The 19,312-nt window shown below is 48.8% G+C and overlaps 1 protein-coding gene across 5 annotated transcripts in view; it reads left to right on the top strand.

The window, feature by feature from the left end:
* Positions 1-19,312, top strand: part of SLC4A11 (solute carrier family 4 member 11) — a 253,541-nt gene that overhangs the window by 58,328 nt on the left and 175,901 nt on the right. Inside the window, exon 1 of one of the 5 annotated variants that reach the window (XM_081207016.1) lies at positions 16,843-17,025. The exons of the other annotated variants lie outside the window; for them this stretch is intronic. Within the exon in view, the coding sequence (XP_081063142.1) occupies positions 16,986-17,025 (40 nt within the window). The 5' untranslated portion in view covers positions 16,843-16,985. Of the gene's footprint in view, positions 1-16,842; positions 17,026-19,312 lie in introns of those variants that run through there. 5 annotated transcript variants of the gene reach the window in all.

Genomic DNA, 19,312 nt, shown 5'->3' with positions numbered 1-19,312 from the left:
GTGTTATGTGGTCTTGGTGGCTGCTCCCAGTCACCAGTCTAGCTGCCGCATTCTGGATTAGTTGTAGTTTCCGGGTCACCTTCAAAGGTAGCCCCACATAGAGCGCATTGCAGTAGTCCAAGAGGGAGATAACCAGAGCATCCCAAGCAGACACTGCCTCTTTTTCATCTGCCCCTGTGCTGATGGCGACTGCCAGGGCAGAAAGGGGATTTTTCTGTACATTTCTTAAGGTCACGGTTTTTAGGGCTTGTTCACCACTGCGGCTTACATCTGATCCACCCCGAAGCAGCTGAAACTATTAACCCAGCAAAGCTTTCGTTTGACGTAAGCCCTGCCCTTTAAGCGCCTTTGCGGAAGCCACGGACTGACGCAGGATCGGCCAGCCCTCCTCTGTGCTGCTGCTTGCTATCGAATGATTGCTCACTCACTGGGAACGGCATGCACCACGGCAACATCTCGAGAGGTTCTGCACATTCTCGCCCACGCATATGACATTGGGCACACCTAGCTGCTTTCGTGTGTCCCATCTTGGCAGGGGGTTGGACTCGATGGCCCTTGTGGTCTCTTCCAACTCTATGATTCTATGATTGTATCTGCAAACCCAGACGCTCTTCCTAGTCCTGGGCCATGGGTTTCACCCTGGCAACACTGCTTCTCGGCACGACTTTCACCTGCTTCTTGGCAATCTCCCCCATGAAACTCCTTGAAGGGGTTGTGTTTGAAGTTCTTTGAACATGTGCAGAGTAGAGTGTCTTTGGCAGAGCGCCAACACTACCTCCCCTCCAACAGAACTGGGAGTAGGTCTGATTTACAGTGGTGCCCCGCAAGACGAATGCCTCGCAAGACGGAAAACTCGCTAGACGAAAGAGTTTTCCGTTTTGGAGGTGCTTCGCAAAACGAATTTCCTATGGGCTTGCTTCGCAAGACGACAATGTCTTGCGAGTTCCTGCGGGTTTTTTTTCCTCCCCCCCCTTTTCTAAGCCGCTTATCAGCTGATCCGATAAGCCGCTAAAAGCCGCTAAAAGCCGCTAAAAGCGCTAATCCGTCAATGGGCTTGCTTCGCAAGACGAAAAAACCGCTAGACGAAGAGAATCACAGAACGGATTCTTTTCGTCTTGCGAGGCACCACTGTACTTGGGGTTTTTCCTCCTTACACAAAGGTGCACCGCATTGCTGCTCTCCCGCAGGGAAGGCAGGACCTGTGTTCTGCAAGATTACAGTGGTCCCTCAGGTTATGAACTTAATTCATCCCGGAGGTCCGTTCATAACTCAAAACCGTTCTTAACCTGAGGCGCACTTTCGCTAATGGGGCCTCCCGCTGCCACCGTGCCGGCGGCGTGCGATTTCCGTTCTCATCCTGGGGCAAAGTTCTCAACCTGAGGTACTACTTCCGGGTTAGCGGAGTTTGTAACTTGAAGCGTTCGTAACCTGAGATACCACTGTACTGTTGAAATTCAGCACTAGGTGTCATTCATTTTTGATGAAAGCAGGAGCTGAATTTGCGGGTGTTCGCTTATTTGTTCCATATCCATAATGCAATCAATTATGCAAATGATGGTACTCTGTTGTTGTTGTTGTTGTTATTTATATCCCGTTTCTCATAGAATCATAGAATCATAGAATCATAGAATCATAGAGTTGGAAGAGACCACAAGGGCCATCGAGTCCAACCCCCTGCCAAGCAGGAAACACCATCAGAGCACTCCTGACATATGGTTGTCAAGCCTCTGCTTAAAGACCTCCAAAGTAGGAGACTCCACCACACTCCTTGGCAGCAAATTCCACTGTCGAACAGCTCCCCAGACTGGGACTCAAAGTGGCTTACACAAATTAGAACCACAGAGATGAAACACGAAAAGCTTTTTTAAAAAAGAAGTTAAAAAGTAATTTAACATATTTGATTATGTCCTCACCCCCTTTGCATTGCAGTTCCTCTGCACTGAAATGAATGCCGTGGAATATGACTTATTGACAACATAATTTACCTAGTTCATTCTGTAAATTATGTAACTTACATAATTTGGCCACAGTGGACGGCGAGACAAATAATGTACGTTTTGGTGGATTCCATTCCAGCTGCAATGGAATGGAAACAGTGCGGCCTGCGACTTATACAGGGTGGAATGGAAAATGATGCTTTCTTACATCCCAAAGGTGTTAAATAAGAATAAGAATGAAATAATCAATTATTATATTTATATACCACCTTTCTTTCCAAGAAGCTCAAAGTAGTGTACATGGTGTAGTGGTTAAGAGCGGTGTACTCGTAATCTGGTGAACCGGGTTCACTTCCCCGCTCCTCCACATGCAGCTGCTGGGTGACCTTGGGCTAGTCACACGTCTCTCAGCCCCACTCACCTCACAGAGTGTTTGTTGTGGGGGAGGAAGCGAAAGGAGATTGCTAGCCGGTTTGAGACTCCTTCAGGTAGTGATAAAGCGGGATATCAAGTCCAAACTCTTCTTCTCCTTATATGCTCACAACAACACTGTAAGGTAGGCTAGGCTGAGAGGCAAGGGCTGGTCTCCAAGGTCTCCCCAGTGAGCGTCATGGGCCTGAGTGGGGATTTGAACCCTGTTCTCCCAGGTCCTATTCCGACACTCTTAACTGCGGCGTTGCAGATTGTGTTCCACTGTTTGTATTGGGAGGTTTTCCTCGTGGGAAAACAGAGCTTGTAAATGCTGACAGATTTCATTCTCCCCTTCTCTCTTAAACACTAACATAGATGTGGCCTCCCTGCTGGGAGAAATCGAGATGTGTGAAAGAAGTTCAAGATGTTCTGGCTTTTGCCCGGGAGGGATACCCTCTCACTGTGAAAAAGGGCCTGCTTCTCACATTAGCTCTTTTAGGGAAGGAGCGTGCAGCCAGCGTTTACTCACAACAATAAAAACAAAACAGCCACCCTCGGCCCTGAATGCATTTTGGCACAAAAGCACCATTAAGGACATTTGTTTGGCGTGTGTGTCCAGCCGGCTGGCCCAGAAACTGCAATCCTGGCTGCCTTTTGGGAAGGCAGATCTAGCCAATAAATTCCAGAATTAGCAGTAAACAGCCCCATTTCCTAGGAAACTCTGGCATGAAGTCGGAGGGGAAATCCCTGCTTGTTTGGCCCCAGCAGATCCTCCGCCGCTGTGCTGGACCATGGATGGAAGAGACCATGTTTAACGTTGGAAAAGATGGAGAGCAGGGGACCTCGTCTGCAGGAATGTGCAAGAGCCACATCGTTTGGGGTTGCTGAAAGAAAAGGAGGTGGCGAAGATCTCCAAAAGGACCTCTTTCCAAACTAAGTGGATGGGCAGTAAAACAGCGAATGCAATTCAGTGTAGACAAATGTAAAGTGATAGGTGGCGGGAACCTTAATTTTGCATATATGCAAATGGGTTCTGAACTGGCGGTGATGGACCAGGAATGAGACCTTGGAGATATCTTGATGAACATGTCAACCCACTGGGAGCAGCTCTGAACAAGGCAAGTTCGGTGCTAGGGATCATTATAAAAGGAACTGTGAATAATGGTGCCAGAATCCTAACGCAGGGATACAAATCTGTAGTGCAACCACATTTGGAATACTGTCTGCAGTTCTGGTCGCCTCACCTGTGCTGGAAACCACAGGAGGAGAGAGGGCTGTTGTGCTCAGATCCTGCTTGTGAGCTTCCAATAATGGGCATCTGGTTGTGTTTTTTAAAAAAAGGTAAAGGACCCCCGGATGGATGGTTAAGTCCAGTCAAAGGCGACTATGGGGTTGTGGTGCTCATCTTGCTTTCAGGCCGAGGGAGCTGGTGTTTGTCCACAGACAGCTTTCTGAGTCATGTGGCCAGCATGACTAAACTGCTTCTGGCACAACGGAACACTGTGGCGGAAACCAGAGCGCATGGAAATTCCGTTTACCTTCCCGCTGGAGCGGTACCTATTTATCTACTTGCACTGGTGTGCTTTCGAACTGCTAGGTTGGCAGGAGCTGGGACAGAGCAATGGGAGCTCACTCCGTCGCGGGGATTCGAACCGTCAACCTTCCGATCGGCAAGCCAAAGAGGCTCAGTGGTTTAGACCACAGCGCCACCCGCCTATGGTTAACCACTGGGCGAACAGGGTGCTGGATGAGATGGGCACCCTTGGGCCTGACCCGTAACACTTGCTGATGACCACATCATGAAAGATGGGTCTATCATTGGGTGATAATTCTTATGGACCAAGTAGAATCTCCATCATTAAAGTAGTGTATCTCTTTGTTGATGGTTGCGGAGAACAAACACATTGACCATCGCCTTCATGCCCACCTTGAAAATTTCCTAGGTGACCTAATGATGCTGCTGAACCCCAACTCCCATCAGTGCCCGCTGAGGTCCAGCGCAGAGGGCCTTCTGGCAGTTCCCTCATTGCAAGAAGCCAAGTTACAGGGAACCAGACAGAGGGTCTTCTTGGTAGTGGCACCCACCCTGTGGAACGCCCTCCCATCAGATGTCAAAGAGATAAACAACTACCTGACATTTAGAAGACATCTGAAGGCAGCCCTGTTCAGGGAAGTTTTTACTGTGTGACATTTTAGTGTATTTTTGGTCTTTGTTGGACGCTGCCCAGAGTGGCTGGGGAAACCCAGCCAGATGTGCGGGGTACAAATAAATTATTATTATTATTATTATTATTATTATTATTATTATTATTATTATTATTATTATTATTATTATCCCAAAAACTCTGGGCAATCATCCCCCCCAAAAGTTCAAAGCTCAACAACTCTGGGCCATCTCCTCCCTCCCCATTTTCTTAAATTTGAGTCCTGCAAAATATAGGTAGTCTTGTACGGGGGCATGTTATACACGGAAAAATGCTGTATAATCCTCCTTCTCCTCAGCCAGAGCTAATTGATTTGTGTGACTTGCTTGCTCATTCATTCTCCCTGTACTTTGTCGCTCTCTTGATTGTGCAACCACGAGGAGCTATCCACGGCAGCACTTCTGCAGGGGAGAAAAAGACAGGGCTGCTTGCTGGAGCAGCTGCCTTAACCTTAATTGCCTGCGTTCTGTCACTTACCTGAGGCTGCTAGCTAAGAAAGCAGTAGGAAAGGAACTTTGCTTTCCAAAGCAGCTGGTTTTGCTCTTGCTGTTCTGGGCCTGACTCTGCCTTTGTCTGGTGAAGTGTCAGAGACTCTGGAGACAGGCAGGAATACAGTGGTACCTCGGGTTAAGTACTTAATTCATTCTGGAGGTCCGTTCTTAACCTGAAACTGTTCTTAACCTGAAGCACCATTTTAGCTAATGGGGCCTCCTGCTGCCGCCGCGCCGCTGGAGCATGATTTCTGTTCTCATTCCTGAAGCAAAGTTCTTAACCTGAAGCACTATTTCTGGGTTAGCGGAGTCTGTAACCTGAAGTGTATGTAACCTGAAACATATTTAACCCAAGGTACCACTGTACCTGCCCCCTTGCCCTGTCTTTCTATACGATGTAGAAAGATAAATTCTCTGAAAAGTACAATAGATAGTCTGCCGCAACGTGGCATTGCCACGCAGATGCATGAAAACAGATTCTAAGATTTTGCACCAGTGAATTTGCTCCCGTGAGCCAGTGGTTGCAATCGCAAATGCACCCGAGTCAGACCAGAAACAAAATGAATTCGAAAGATTTGCTTAAATCGCAGCGCAGGAACAATGAAGATAAACACACCCAGCGATATCTGAAATACAAGGAGAGAAAATAATGCATGAATGAAACAGAGGAGAGCTATTTGTAAAGGGAAAGCATTGCTAGCAAATAAAGGTTTTTTTAATTAAAAAAAATGTTATTATGCCCTGATTGAAAACCTCCAGAAAAATCCCTTCCATCAGTTCCGACTAGTTAAAGGTTTACTAAACTGCCTTATAGCAGTTTAACCTGAAGATTAAGGAGCGGATTATAGTCTGTGTGGACGAATGAGGAAAATTGAGAAAGATGAAACAGTTGAACAGGAGCCCAAATGGCACAAATCGGAAATTAGTTCAGGAAAAAAATCGAGAAGTGTTTAAAATTGAAAAAAGTGAAGCCTAAGGCTCACAGAGGAATAAACAGAAAGTAAAATGAAAATGAATTTAGGGGAAGCAAAAACCCTATAAATCTTGCATCTGTTTCAGAACTGTTCATCCTGGCTCAGGAAAAATGCCCAAGATCAGCTTCTGGAGGTAAATGAGTTTCTTATATTTTGAGTCACTTTTCTCTCTTGCCCCATTCCCCCACTAAAATTCACTTCTGTATTGGCAAATGATTCATCGAAGGCAGGCCCCTGCTAAAAGCAGGTGTTTTGCTTTAGATGATTTTAAATTATTTTGGGGGAGTGACATATTCCCAAGCTTTATCTGGGCGAAGGAGTCTCCCGAAGGCCACTCTAAGCTGCTAATGAGCCTTCTATCTTCGCCCGGGCTGCGTGATCTCAGCTTGACTAAAGCCTCGCCAAGCTTTCTGCTTCCAGGCAGATGGAGAGACTTTTGTGCCTTTGAAGGAGACAGCTCTGCCTGCTTAAAACCGTGAGCCACAGCACTCTGGAGCAATGTTTGTTCCCACTTGGTTCCTGGAGATTCTCTTCTACCCTGCAAGCAGACACACGTCTCTGAAAAAGAGCAGAGTAACAGAATCATGGGATTGGAAACGGCAGTCTATCGGAGATGCCAACAGGTTCAGAGGTTGATCATATGCTGTGCTTGCAGAAGTTCTTGGGTTCAATCCCAGGCATTTCCAGGTGGGCCTGGGAAAAGGCTTCCTGGCTGAAACCCTGGAGAGGGCTGCTGCCAGTCTGAGTAGACAGTATTGGGCTAGATGTGCCCAATGGTGTCGCTCTGTATAATGCAGTTTCTTATTCTGATTTCTGGGCCTGCCTTTCCGTCTTGCTGGAGAGAGGCGAACAGCCTAATTTGAGCTCAACAGACACCAGCCCAGGGAAGAGCAGCCACATCAACCTCGAAGCACCCTACTTTCGCCTGCTTGCTCGTTTCATTTATTTGTAGGAAACTGTACCGCTTAATATAACAAAGTCTCTCCAAGCAGTTTGTGTTAAAGTGCTTTTAAAATAAAAATAAAATGCAGCAAACGTTTCCTGAAAACTAGATCAAAACAAAGGAAAAGTGCATGTCACCCGTAAAACTGAGCCCTGCACATACCGGAACAACTGCCTCACGTAATGTGCGCGAGAAATGTCAGCCTTTATGTCCCCGTCTAATTTAATTCCGTGGGATCAGTGTTGGGTTTCCTTCCCGTTGTTTACCCTGAGGCTTTGAGCTCTGTGTGAGCTGGCCGGCCGTTCTCCTCTCCCAGGCTCCCAACGCTTGTTGACATTTGTCTCATGCTCTTTTTCGATGAAAAGGTATATTTGGTGTGGCAGGAGAAGAACCTGGCTGCTGGGCCAGACCAAAAGCCTGTCTGGTCCAGCATTGGATTCTCAACCAGAGGCTGATGGAGGAGCCTGTAAGGGGCACATGGACAGGGCAAGAACACTCTTCCCACTGGTTTCCCAGCAACTCGCATTCGGAGGCACGCAGTCTCTGATCCCGGAGAGGGCATGCAGTTAACGTGATCAGTAGCCATTGTCTAGTCACTTTTTAAAGCCATTTGAGATGGTTGCCATCACTACCGTGCTTCCTTTATTCTTTCCCCGAGTCTTCCATCATTCAGCTGCAAGGAATGACCCTATTGGGTCTTAATAGCATGACAGAAGGAGGAAAACCTCTCCGTAATATCCAGGCATAGTTTTATGTATCAAGCCCACATCCTTCTGCCCAGGCTTCAACCCTCAAGGTCCTTGGTCCTCGCTTCACACCTTCCTCCTGGCAGGAATGCATTCTTCAGCTGGAATGTGCCCTTTTGTCAGATAGAGGTCTGTCTCCAAACCATCCCGTTCTCACCATTTTATTATTCTGGGAATTGTGATAGTGTCTCTTTCTTGCTGGGAAGGAGATAAGTGCTTGTGTGCTGTTGGGGTAAAACCTTTGTGTGCAGGATGGAATGTAGCCTACAGCCTCAGTTCCCAAGTTTTTCTCTCCCTGAGCGGCTTGAAAATTGCTGATGGCGAAACACTTAATTATTATTTTATTTTTCCCCTGCCTGTCACAGCAAGTGCAATGTGCTGTGCTAGATGCTGCGTGGTCTGAAATCCCATCTTAATGGCTTCTTTTGTTTCTTATGCATTGCACTTTATCCATAGGATTCAAGCGGCAAGGCAATGTAAGATGCAAAATAAAAACGCAGTTGCGTGTGGATCCCCAAGACACCTTTGAATAAAAACACATTCACACATCATTATTATTATTTTTTGGTTTTTGGCATAATTTTTGGTCACAACATTATTGAATTACAGTATGTGAATGGTTGCTTAGGCATTGGTTAGCGACTATCTGGTCCCACTTGGAAGTAGGAACAGAACTGACAGCCACACCCGTGCGGAAGTCAGTAAGGGTAAGCAATTTTGGGGAGAGAATAAAGCTGGGTGCCAGGCTCTCACCTCTTCCCAAATGCTCCCTGGGGCTCTTGCATGGCCCTAGCCCTTTGTCAGGGATACGGACAAAAGCATGGCGAGCCCCTGGATCCCTTTAACGGAATACGCTTGCAGCAGCAGCAGCAGCATTGGAGGGGCAGGCACAGCCAACCTCATCCCCCTCCACCAACCAAAAAAATTAACCAATGCCTAACTGCAACCTTACAAGTTGTGACGATTTGCTACGCAGTAGGCAAAACCCAAATGGCACCAGCCAATCAGCCAAATGGTAAAATTCCTACCAGGCCCCTGCTCCAAAGCAGACGACAGGTATAGCAAGGTCAGCGCAAACAAACCCTAAATAAAGGAAGGGTGGGCGGGTGATCTGATGTGCGCAGCGAAAAGAGGAAGCTCAACGCTGCACACAGGGACCTATATAGCACCCCCGTCAATCAAATAAAATGGCAACAATCAATTTCCCCCAGCAACATTGGGGGTGCCCAATCAAATCAGTGGCCATCCAAACTAACCCACCCAGCAACAGGGGATGTCATGGTTGCTCCCACCGCAACACGTGCTCTCCATGTAGGAAAACCTGCTTTAGCAATCATTAGGGATATTTAACGCGATGGAGATGTGTAGATGTTCCATGGAGCACCTGAATGAAGCTTGCAGAGCACTTGGGGACCCCCGTTTCGTGTACAAGCCACATCCATTGAGCCTCCCACTTCCAGCACCACACTTGCCCCCACCAAGCGGCCCCCAGATTCCTGGGTCATGAGGTAGACTAGGGCTGCAAGCTTTAATTAACTGCTAGATTAATCACTGAGAATTGCTCCCTCTATGTGTGTTTTTAATTGCAGAGTGAACCTTGCTTCGCAGTTGATGGGCAGAGTTGGGATTGTTCAGCAGTTATCCCTTTCAATCTGCATAAACTCATTTCATTTTCCTTATGCTAACATAGTTGGGGGCGGGGGGGTAGCAAATTAAAGATGTGCGGTTTTGGGCAGGGATCCTTGTTCCCTAAAACACCTGCCAGTTTTGCATTTCAGGGTGAGAGATGAGAATGACTTCCTTCTAGCAATCCAAAACGAGAGTCAACTGAATCTGACAATGATCAGACGAAAACTGGAGCCGACACAATCTCTTAAATCTGGATCTCCTGCAATACTTGTTGGTTTTGCTGATGCTGCTTTGATGTGTTACTAATAATAGGAAATCATATTCTAGGTTCCTCAACATGACAAAGCACACTTATCAGGAAGTAAACCCTCCTGAACTCGGTGTGACCTCATTCCGGGTAGATGTGTTGAAGACCGGGTTGCAGATTATCTCCCGGTGGAAAAGCAACAACTCCCTTCCTCCAGCCTCCTTACAAAGGCGTCTTCAAAAGATTAGGATACGAAATCAAATCACTTAACTAGTAAATGGCTGGCTAAAATCTGCAAGTGCTCAAATTCAGTTTAGTTCCGCCTTTGTGTGGCTTTTGATGTTAGAATTTGATGTATTCTTTTATTGCTCGTATCAGTTGCAATAACTTTGTTCTGTTGTGGAAAGAAAGAAAAATCTGGTCAAAGAAAGTGTTGGAAAGTGACCCTGAGGATCATCTAGGGCAGGCATCCCCAAACTCGGCCCGCCAGATGTTTTGGGACTACAATTCCCATCATCCCTGACCACTGGTCCTGTTAGCTAGGGATGATGTGAGTTGTAGTCCTAAATCATCTGGAGGGCTGAGTTTGGGGATGACTCATCTAGGCCAGCCTTTCTCAACCTGTGGGCCTAGATGTTGTTGAACTACAACTCCCATCACCCCTAGCTAGCAAGGCCAGAGCTCAGGGATGATGGGAGTTGTAGTCCAACAACATCTGGGTACCCACAAGTTGAGAACTGCTGATAGGCCAAGGTTTCCCAAATGTGGGTCTCCAGCTGTTTTTGAACTACAACTCCCATCATCCCTAGCTATCAGGACCAGTGGTCAGGAATGATGGGAATGGTAGTCCAAAAACAGCTGGAGGGACAAGTTCAGGAAACCCTGAATCCTAGTCCAACCCCTGCCTGCAATGAAGGAATATGCACCTGTCCCTTATGGGGATCAAACCTGCAACCTTGGCATTATCAGCACCTTGCTCTAACTAGCTGAGCTATTCCTCACCACATCTGTCTTTCATGTATAAAGAAAGAAGATAAGCTAATGATAAAGGGAAATTTTTAATCGTTAAACTGTGGGATCCTCCCCAGAGTTGCAGCAATAGCCTTATCTTCCTCCTGGAATTTGCCTAATCCTCTTTTAAAGCCATCCAAATCGGTGTCTGTCAGTGGATATTGCTTAGGAAGCATGGGCTCTGTGCTAGCTCACCATATTGGACGCAACATCCCTCTTAGTGCCAATTCCTGCGCATTCCAGTACACCTTCTCTCGCGTCCTGCTTGCAGGCTCCCATCCCATAATCATCTGGTTGTCCGTGACGGGAAACGGGAGTGGGCTAGAATAATCCAGCTGAACCCTTTTAATATTTTTCTGCTAAACCTTCACGGCAAACAAAAAAGGACAACACAAACCTAACACATCACAAACTGTCCATTATCCAAGTCATTCCCCGCTGGTATTTAAAACAAAATTTAGATGCTACAGCCAGAGCCTTGTTGCAGTTAATGAGTAGAAATTATATCTGTTGCTGATCTGACCCATGTCCGGGAGGGCCCTTATCTAGCCAGCGAAGAAATGCTCTCCTCTGTTCTGAGAAAACTTGGAGAACAAAAGGAGGGTTGTGTGGGGTGTAATCTTAAGTGGTTCTCAGCCCCTAGGTGAGGCAGAAGGTATTTTCCAGCGGAGCAATGAACGTTTTGCAGGTGCAAGCACTTCCAACGCAGGGATGGGATGGGAAATTTTCAGGCATGGGACGTCCTCAGGGCTCTCGCAGAAGCGCTGCTCGGGGGCCCTGTGTCGCAACGGCTAACCTCTGATCTTGCCAAACCCGCTAGGGGAGAGACTGCAATCTGCATGTTAAGGGGTGTGTGTGTGGGACAGGGACTGCAGGCGGCTTGCTCCAGGCCCTCTGAGAAGAATGCGGCTGTTGGCACGTCACCAAGGATGCTCTCTGGCTATGTGAGCAGAAACAGGCCTCTGCACAAAGCCGGAAAGGGGCAGCGGTCTGTAAAAAAAATAATCCGATGCTTCCATGCACAAATAGTTTGCAACGCAGGCGTGGGTGTTTTGTGGCCAGCTGTCCATGGAGGCACCAGAGTGGTGCATGCTCTGGTTATCTCCCGCTTGGACTACTGCAATGCGCTCTGCGTGGGGCTACCTTTGAAGGTGACCTGGAAACTACAACTAATCCAGAATGCGGCAGCTAGACTGGTGGCTGGGAGCGGCCGCCGAGACCATATAACACCGGTCTTGAAAGACCTACATTGGCTCCAAGTACGTTTCCAAGCACAACTGAAAGTGTTGGTGCTGACCTTTAAAGCCCTAAACGGCCTCAGCCCAGTATATCTGAAGGAGCGTCTCCACCCCCATCGTTCTACCCGGACACTGAGGTCCAACACCGAGGGCCTTCTGGCGGTTCCCTCATTGCGAGAAGCAAAGCTACAGGGAACTAGGCAGAGGGCCTTCTCGGTAGTGGCACCCTCCCTGTGGAACGCCCTCCCACCAGATGTCAAAGAGGAAAACAACTACCAGACTTTTAGAAGACATCTGAAGGCAGACCTGTTTAGGGAAGCTTTTAATGTTTGATGTATTACAGTATTTTAATATTTTTTTGGAAGCTTCCCAGAGTGCCTGGGGAAACCCAGCCAGATGGGCGGGGTATAAATAGTAAATTATTATTATTATTATTATTATTATTATTATTATTATTATTATTATTATTATAGCGGTACAGCTGTCACATTTGGGGGTTGGCATTCGTCTCTCTCGGGAGATAACGGAGGAGTGCGCCTTTGGGGGTGAGGTCAAGCTGTTGGCAGACTGCAGCACCTGCTGCGGCTGCAGAGACCGATGCAGGAGAGACATGTTTCATTGCAGCCGGGGCAAAGGAAGGCGTTCGGTTGTGCGGATGCACCAGGGCGTTCCTTCTCCCAGCGGTCCTTCCTCCTCTGGTCCTAGAAATGGGCCGTATAAAGGGCAAAACGAGAAGGGCCTGAGCTCAGGGGGAGCACATCTCTTTGCATGCAGAAGCTCCTGGGTCCAATGGGTTAGGAATGTCTCCAGCCTCATGCCCTGGAGAGCTGCTGCCGGCCAGTGTAGCCAATACAGTGGTACGTCGGGTTAAGTACTTAATTCGTTCCGGAGGTCCATTCTTAACCTGAAAGTGTTCTTAACCTGAAGCACCACTTTAGCTAAAGGGGCCTCCCGCTGCCACGCTGCCGGAGCACGATTTCTATTCTCATCCTGAAGCAAAGTTCTTAACCCGAGGTACTATTTCTGGGTTAGCGGAGTCTGTAACCTGAAGCGTATGTAACCCGAGGTACCACTGTACTGTGGAATAGTGGTCTGACTTGAGCATAAAGCAGTGTCCTGTCTAAAGGATCACAGAGAAAAAAGCCTTCAATGTTTACGGGTCCTGGTCATAGCTGTCAACGTTTCCTTTTTTTAAAGAGAAATTCCCTTATTCCGAATAGGATTCCTCACAAGAAAAGGGAAAAGTTGACAGCTATGGTCCTGGCGGCTGCATACCGCTTCGAGTTTCCTAGTACTGCCTGCAGATGTTGAGGATTGAACTTGGGACCTTTTGCTTTATTATTTTTACCCCTCTCATCTGGCTGAGCTTCCCCGGCCACTCTGGGCGGCTTCCAACAAAATATTTAAATACAGTAATGCATCAAACAATAAAAGCTTCCCTAAACAGGGCTGCCTTCAGATGTCTTCTAAAGGTCTGGTAGTTGTTGTTCTCTTTGACATCTGATGGGAGGGCGTTCCACAGGGCGGGTGCCACTACAGTGGTACCTCAGGTTACAGACGCTTCAGGTTACAGACTCCACTAACCCAGAAATATTACCTCGGGTTAAGAACTTTGCTTCAGGATGAGAACAGAAATCGTGCTCCGGCGGCACAGTGGCAGTGGGAGGCCCCATTAGCTAAAGTGGTGCTTCAGGTTAAGAACAGGTTTCAGGTTAAGAGCGGACCTCCGGAACGAATTAAGTACTTAACCCGAGGTACCACTGTACTGAGAAGTCCCTCTGCCTGGTTCCCTGTAACTTGGCTTCTCGCAGTGAGGGAACTGCCAGAAGGCCCTCGGCGCTGGACCTCAGCGTCCAGGCAGAACGATGGGGGTGGAGCCACTTCTTATACATTTTAGCAAGTCTAAAAGGTAAAGGGACCCCTGACTGTTAAGTCCAGTCGCAAACGACTCTGGGGTTGCAGTGCTCATCTTGCTTTACAGGCCGAGGGAGCCGGCGTTTGTCCACAGACAGTTTTTCCGGGTCATGTGGCCAGCAGGAGTAAGTTGCTTCTGGCGAACCAGAGCAGCGCACGGAAACACCGTTTACCTTCCCGCTGGAGCCAGATTAGCTCAGTTGGTTAGAGCAGGGTGACAACGACAAGGTCGTGGGTTCAATAGCCATACAGGCCACCTGCATATTCTTGCATCTTCCTACATGATCCTCTGGGTTCCTTGCATCTTTACGGTTTAAGGAAACCTGCCTGTCTTTTTCCCACCTGGTTGGGCACTGTGGAAACAGGGTGCTGGACCTTTGATCCTGCAAGGGTCTTCTGATATTCTTTAGACAGTGCATCTCTTCTTTGCACAGTCCCACTGTTTGTTTGTGTCTTGCTTTTCTACTTGGCTCTGCCCTGGCAAATATATCGGTCAGTTTGTACCACCTCTCAGATGCCTTTGCTTAGCTCCCCAACATACATGCCAACCTCTCTCCCCCCCCCCCCAAATTGAAGAGCTGCTGTTACACTTTGGTCCATCTTATGGACATCCCATAATGAGCGCCTGGTTGGCCACCATGAGAACGAGATGCTGGGCTAGATGGGCTGCCGACCCGATCCTGCATGATTCTTAGAATCATCGAATTGTAGAGTCGGAAGGGACCACCAGAGTCATCTAGACTAACCTCCTGCAAAGGCAGGAATCTTTTGCCCAACGTGGGGCTCGAACCCAAAACCCTGAAATTACGAGTCTCATCATGCTCTGCTGACTGAGCTATCCAGGTAAGACTTCACATCCCTAATCCACAAAAGCTTTTCCCGCAATACAGTACAGTATATTTGATAGTCCTTATAAAGTACCGCAAGACTCGTTTGGGCTGCGGTCACTGGACTCGCCTGCAGCGATGGCTGCTGCCCGTTGGGACTGGAAGGGGGGGGGGGAAAGGACCACAGCAGGCGGAGCCAGCGTGAATGAGAGGCGGAGCCACAGCTCAATGAGAGGCGGAGCCAACTAATGCTAGTTAAATACCCCATATCCCCCTGCTCTTTGGCAAGGGGGCACCACTCTCCCACTCACACAAGGCAGTTCCATATCTAGAGGGAAGTAAGGAACCCAAGAGTCCCACAGGCTGAATCAGTTCTTCAAAGGCAACACAGAGGAGGAGGTTGATTCCAGCCAGCAGCGCCACCCCCTGGACTGGTTGTAAGTAAGTACCAAAGCAAGGAAGGTACAGGCAGGTGGGCTGAGGTTTGTTGGGCAGCTGGTTGCCCTGATAAGTTTACAAGGACCCTACTGGTTGCAGTGGCGAACTCTGATCTCTGCAAACTGAATGTGCATTTTGGGAAGCTGTGTCACTTACTTGGGAAAGTCAAAAGCTGCTAAAAAAATCACCCCAATTCCTTCCTTCCTTTTTCTTCTTCCTTCCTTCCTTCCTTCCTTCCTTCCTTCCTTCCTTCCTTTTAAGAGCAGTTGAGAGTCTGAACTGGAGAGGGTTTTGAAGGAGTTTCCAGGTCTATTGTCTTCTTAGGACATAGCTTGGGATCTGCTGGGTGCTGGGCTTTCTTGCAAAGAGTGCTGGGTGGGTTGGATTTTGGTATCTATCATCTGTCTATCATCTGTCATCTATCTATCTATTTCATTTGTATCCCACCCTTGCTCCTAGTGGAGCACAGGGTGGTAAACAGAGTAAGCTCATAAAACTCTTAACCTTGGGGTCATGAATTCAACCCCACAGATCCCTGCATTGCAGGGGGTTGAACTAGATGACTCTAGTGGTCCCTTCCAACTCTACAAATCTATGAACTCCCAGCAGCCAGCAAGGCCAATCAGGGATAAGAGGGTGAGAGCTATAATCTGCAAGCCTTTGGAGGGCTGTGGGGTCCCTTCTCCCTCTATAAGGCAGCGAAGATCCTGTTGGTGGAGCGCAGTGGCTCCTCTCCCTCCTGTTAATACTGAAATCCAAAGACAACCAACAGAAGCTGAATGTTGTGCTTTTCCACTCATTGCATAGTTAAATTATGAAACTCACACCTGTTTTTCTTGGTGTTTTTGTAAAAAAAAAATAGCTCAGCAACAACTTTGGGGTTTGTCAAAAAAGAAAAAAAAAAGCCCAACAATTTTGGGGTGTTCTGGCAACTCCAAAACCACTTTGAGGTTTCCACACTTAAGCGACATAAACAACAGGTAAATAATAAGGGGAAATAAGCGTGCTCCCCAGAGATCCGAATTCCAAAGGGAAGCTGGGAAGCTGACACAACCGAGATACGCAGGGCTACTCCCTCCTTATCCGTGCAAAACGAATTATTATTATTAAATTAATTTGTGTACCACCCGTCCCCCGTAGGCATAGGAGCCAACTCCTAGGGGCCGAGGTCCTTTCGCGCCCCCCTAAAATATTTGAGGGAGTGGGTCCCCTCAGAGTTGATAGGCATTACAAATAGTGTTTGTGCGTTATCTTATGATCGATTATGTTGGGTGTAGCCAGGATCTATGGGTGTAGCCAGGATTTATGATGGGGGGCAGACTTTATGGTAGGGGGAGCAGAACCTCAGCTACAATATTTTTATTGATTTCTGTTGATTTGGGGGGCATCTGCCTCCAGTGCCCCCCCCTTGGCTACGCCCTTGACCCCCTCCCCAACATTTTATCCAAGTCGGCACTCTGCCCGTGGCTCTTGGATCGGTTCAAGTCGACTCTGTATCCCCCTCCCCATCCTGGGGCGCAGCGTTCGTGCGCAAAGAGGCGCTGGGTCCTCCTCGACGGCTGCTGCGCGCAATTGCGCCTCCTTTTGGAAAGCGCCCCTAGGGGGCCCGAGCGCGCCAGGGGCGAGGCGCCCCAGGGTGCAGGCGCAGCGGGAGGTCGCCGGGGCCTCTCCTCCCTCCGCCTCCCACGCCTCCTTGGGGAGAGCCTCGCCGCGGGAAGCGCGCTAGGACCGGCGCGGGAGGGAGAGAGGTGTGTCTCTCGGCGCGGCTGCCGCCGCCGCTTCTGCTGCGCCTCCGCCGCCGCCTCCTCCTGCTCCTCCTCGGCCGTCCCTTCCCCTTTCCACCCTCCGCCACCCGGGCCGATGCGCGGGCGCTTTCAGTTCGGGCTGCTCTGCTCCTTCCGACGGCGGCGGCGAGGCGGCAGGCGTGGCGCGCCTCGGCGATGGTGTGAAGCGCAGCCCCGGAGCGGCGGCGGCGATGGCAACGGCGAGGCGCGTCTTCCACCTCCAGCCATGCGGTGAGCGTCTGCTTTTGCCGGGGCGGGCGGAGGCAGGAAGGAGCTCGGGCAGCCGCAGCAGCCGGCGAAGGTGCCCCTAGCCCGGCGGGGTCACGGGCCAGTTGTTGCAGCTCGCTTGCAAAGTTGCAGCTCCTCCCCGGAGCGCCTTTTGCAACTGCGCGATCCGTCCGGTTTCTGGGGGCAAACACTCCCAGCTCTTCATAAAAAAAGAGGGCTGACGGTTCCCCTCGCTTCCGCAACTTTGGAAAGACTTCCTCACCCCCTGAAAAGCCCACAAAACCGTCTCCCTCCAGTTTGGCTTTTGCACGGCTTGCTGTCGTGCTCTGCAAAGTTTTTTGCAAACCAGCTAAAGAGCCGAGCTCGCTTTGCGCACGCAGAAGGGGAAGCAAAAGGGAAGCGGCCCTTTTTTGACAGGAGGATGGAGGGGAATTTAAACAAAAGGGAGGGCAGGTTTCGCTGCGCGTAAACAACTCCGAGCAAGAAGGCAGATCCTGTACTGGCCCGAGTCAAGGTGTTTTTTTGCGGCTTGGGGAAGGGGCACATACAAAAATTAAAGGGTTTGGGGGCGCTTCTTCTTGGCCAGCCGCAACTCCCCAAAGATCTGCGGAGCGAGCAACGAGCTCTCCTTTTTGCTCCTAGCTTAAGGGAACAAGAGGTTTGAAGCCTTTGTCAAATACTGGGTTTTCAAGCTATTGTTAGTGAAAAGGGTGTGCTGTTTTGGCAACATCCAGCGGTATTTTCTGTACTTGACTATTTGAAGACAAAACAAAACAAAACATAATGGGCTTTAGTTGCTGCAATTGCTCTTGTTGAAATAAGGTAGTTGATGGTCTTCGAGTTATTTGCAAGCGAAACAGAGGCAGTGGATGTTGTGCAATTCAGTTTGTTTTTGGTTTTTAAAGCGGTTATCAGCACTTCCTTGAGTCTTTTGTTTTTTTTGAGGTTGCTGGGTTTCCCCCCTTCTCTTCTCTCCTCCCTCGCCTCCCTTTCCTTAGAAGCAAAGTGACTCCGGTATAATCTTGTGGGGGGAACTTCTCCAGCGTTAGACCATTGGAGTGAACGGGGCGATTCTGATCCCTACTTTTCCAGGATGCACAAATCCCATTCATTCCCTTTTCTGGCGTTCTGGTTGCTTTGCTCCTCAGCAAAAAGAGCTGTAGGTGGCAGAGCAGTTCAGCTCATTGGGGACTGGACACCTGTGTGGCTGACCAATATATGAGTTGCAAAAGGTGCCATTAACTCTACGAGGCCCTTTCCAAACAAGTGCACCTGTTCTCTTTTTATAGCTATATTCTTTGTCTCTTGTTACTAGAATTACCTGTCCTGGGGTAGCCACAATATTGGAACCCAAGTGGACTTCTGGGATTATCCAGCTGAGTATCAAGACAAGTGTTTGTGTTGATGATGGTCAACGCTAATTATCTGATAGCCTTTGATGTTTGCAGCTTCTCGTGCCTCATGTGAAACTGTCAGCTTCTCCAGATTGTTGTATTCTGCAGCTGCTAAACCAGATGAGGGTTTGAGCCAATGAGTCTCAAAGCCTTTCTGAGTTAGGGATTTCCCCCGCATGTGAAGACAGGCTCCGTTGGTGTGAGTGGATGAGAACGGTAGTGGGTCCAATGGTCAAGAAGGCGGTTTTTGTACTTGCTGTAGTAGAGGGAAGTGAGGGGCAGGTGGGGCTAGTTTTTGCTGGGAAGGAAGCCCTTCTAGGAGAAGGAAAGCTCTGGTCCTAAACCTCCGCTGTCTTGTGGGATAGCTTCGGGAGATGAAAAGGCTAAGGCAGAGCTTTCCAAACTTTTCACGTTGGTGACACACTTTTTAGACATGCATCATTTTGCGACACAGTGGGGAGCGTCCGTGCGACACACCTAGACACTGCCGCTGACGCACTAATGTATCTTGAGACACAGTTTGGAATGCCCTGAGCTAAGAAGTACAGAGTTGCCTTGGTTCTCGAACGGCTTAGTTGTCGAACAAATCGGCTCCCGAACGGCGCAAACCCAGAAGTAAGTGTTCCGGTTTGCGAATGTTTTTCGGAAGCCAAACATCTGACGTGGCTTCCGCTTAGCAAGCTCCTGCAGCCAATCAGAAGGCATGCCTTGGTTTTCGAACGGTTTTGGGAGTTGAACAGACTCCCAGAACATATTAAGTTCGAGAACCAAGGTACCACTGTGAACCCTACACAAATCCAGAGTGAGGTCCCTAAGACAGTTGGATGGCTCCTTGTACTCCTCCTTCTGGCAACTGCTGCAGCTAAGTTGCTACATCTTGCTCTGCTTTCCTTTGT

This window comes from Podarcis bocagei (genome assembly GCF_964188305.1).
Source record: "Podarcis bocagei genome assembly, chromosome: 9".
Lineage (NCBI taxonomy): Eukaryota > Metazoa > Chordata > Lepidosauria > Squamata > Lacertidae > Podarcis > Podarcis bocagei.
The sequence above is the reverse complement of the archived record's forward strand: the minus strand, read 5'-3'. Positions and strand labels throughout refer to the sequence as shown.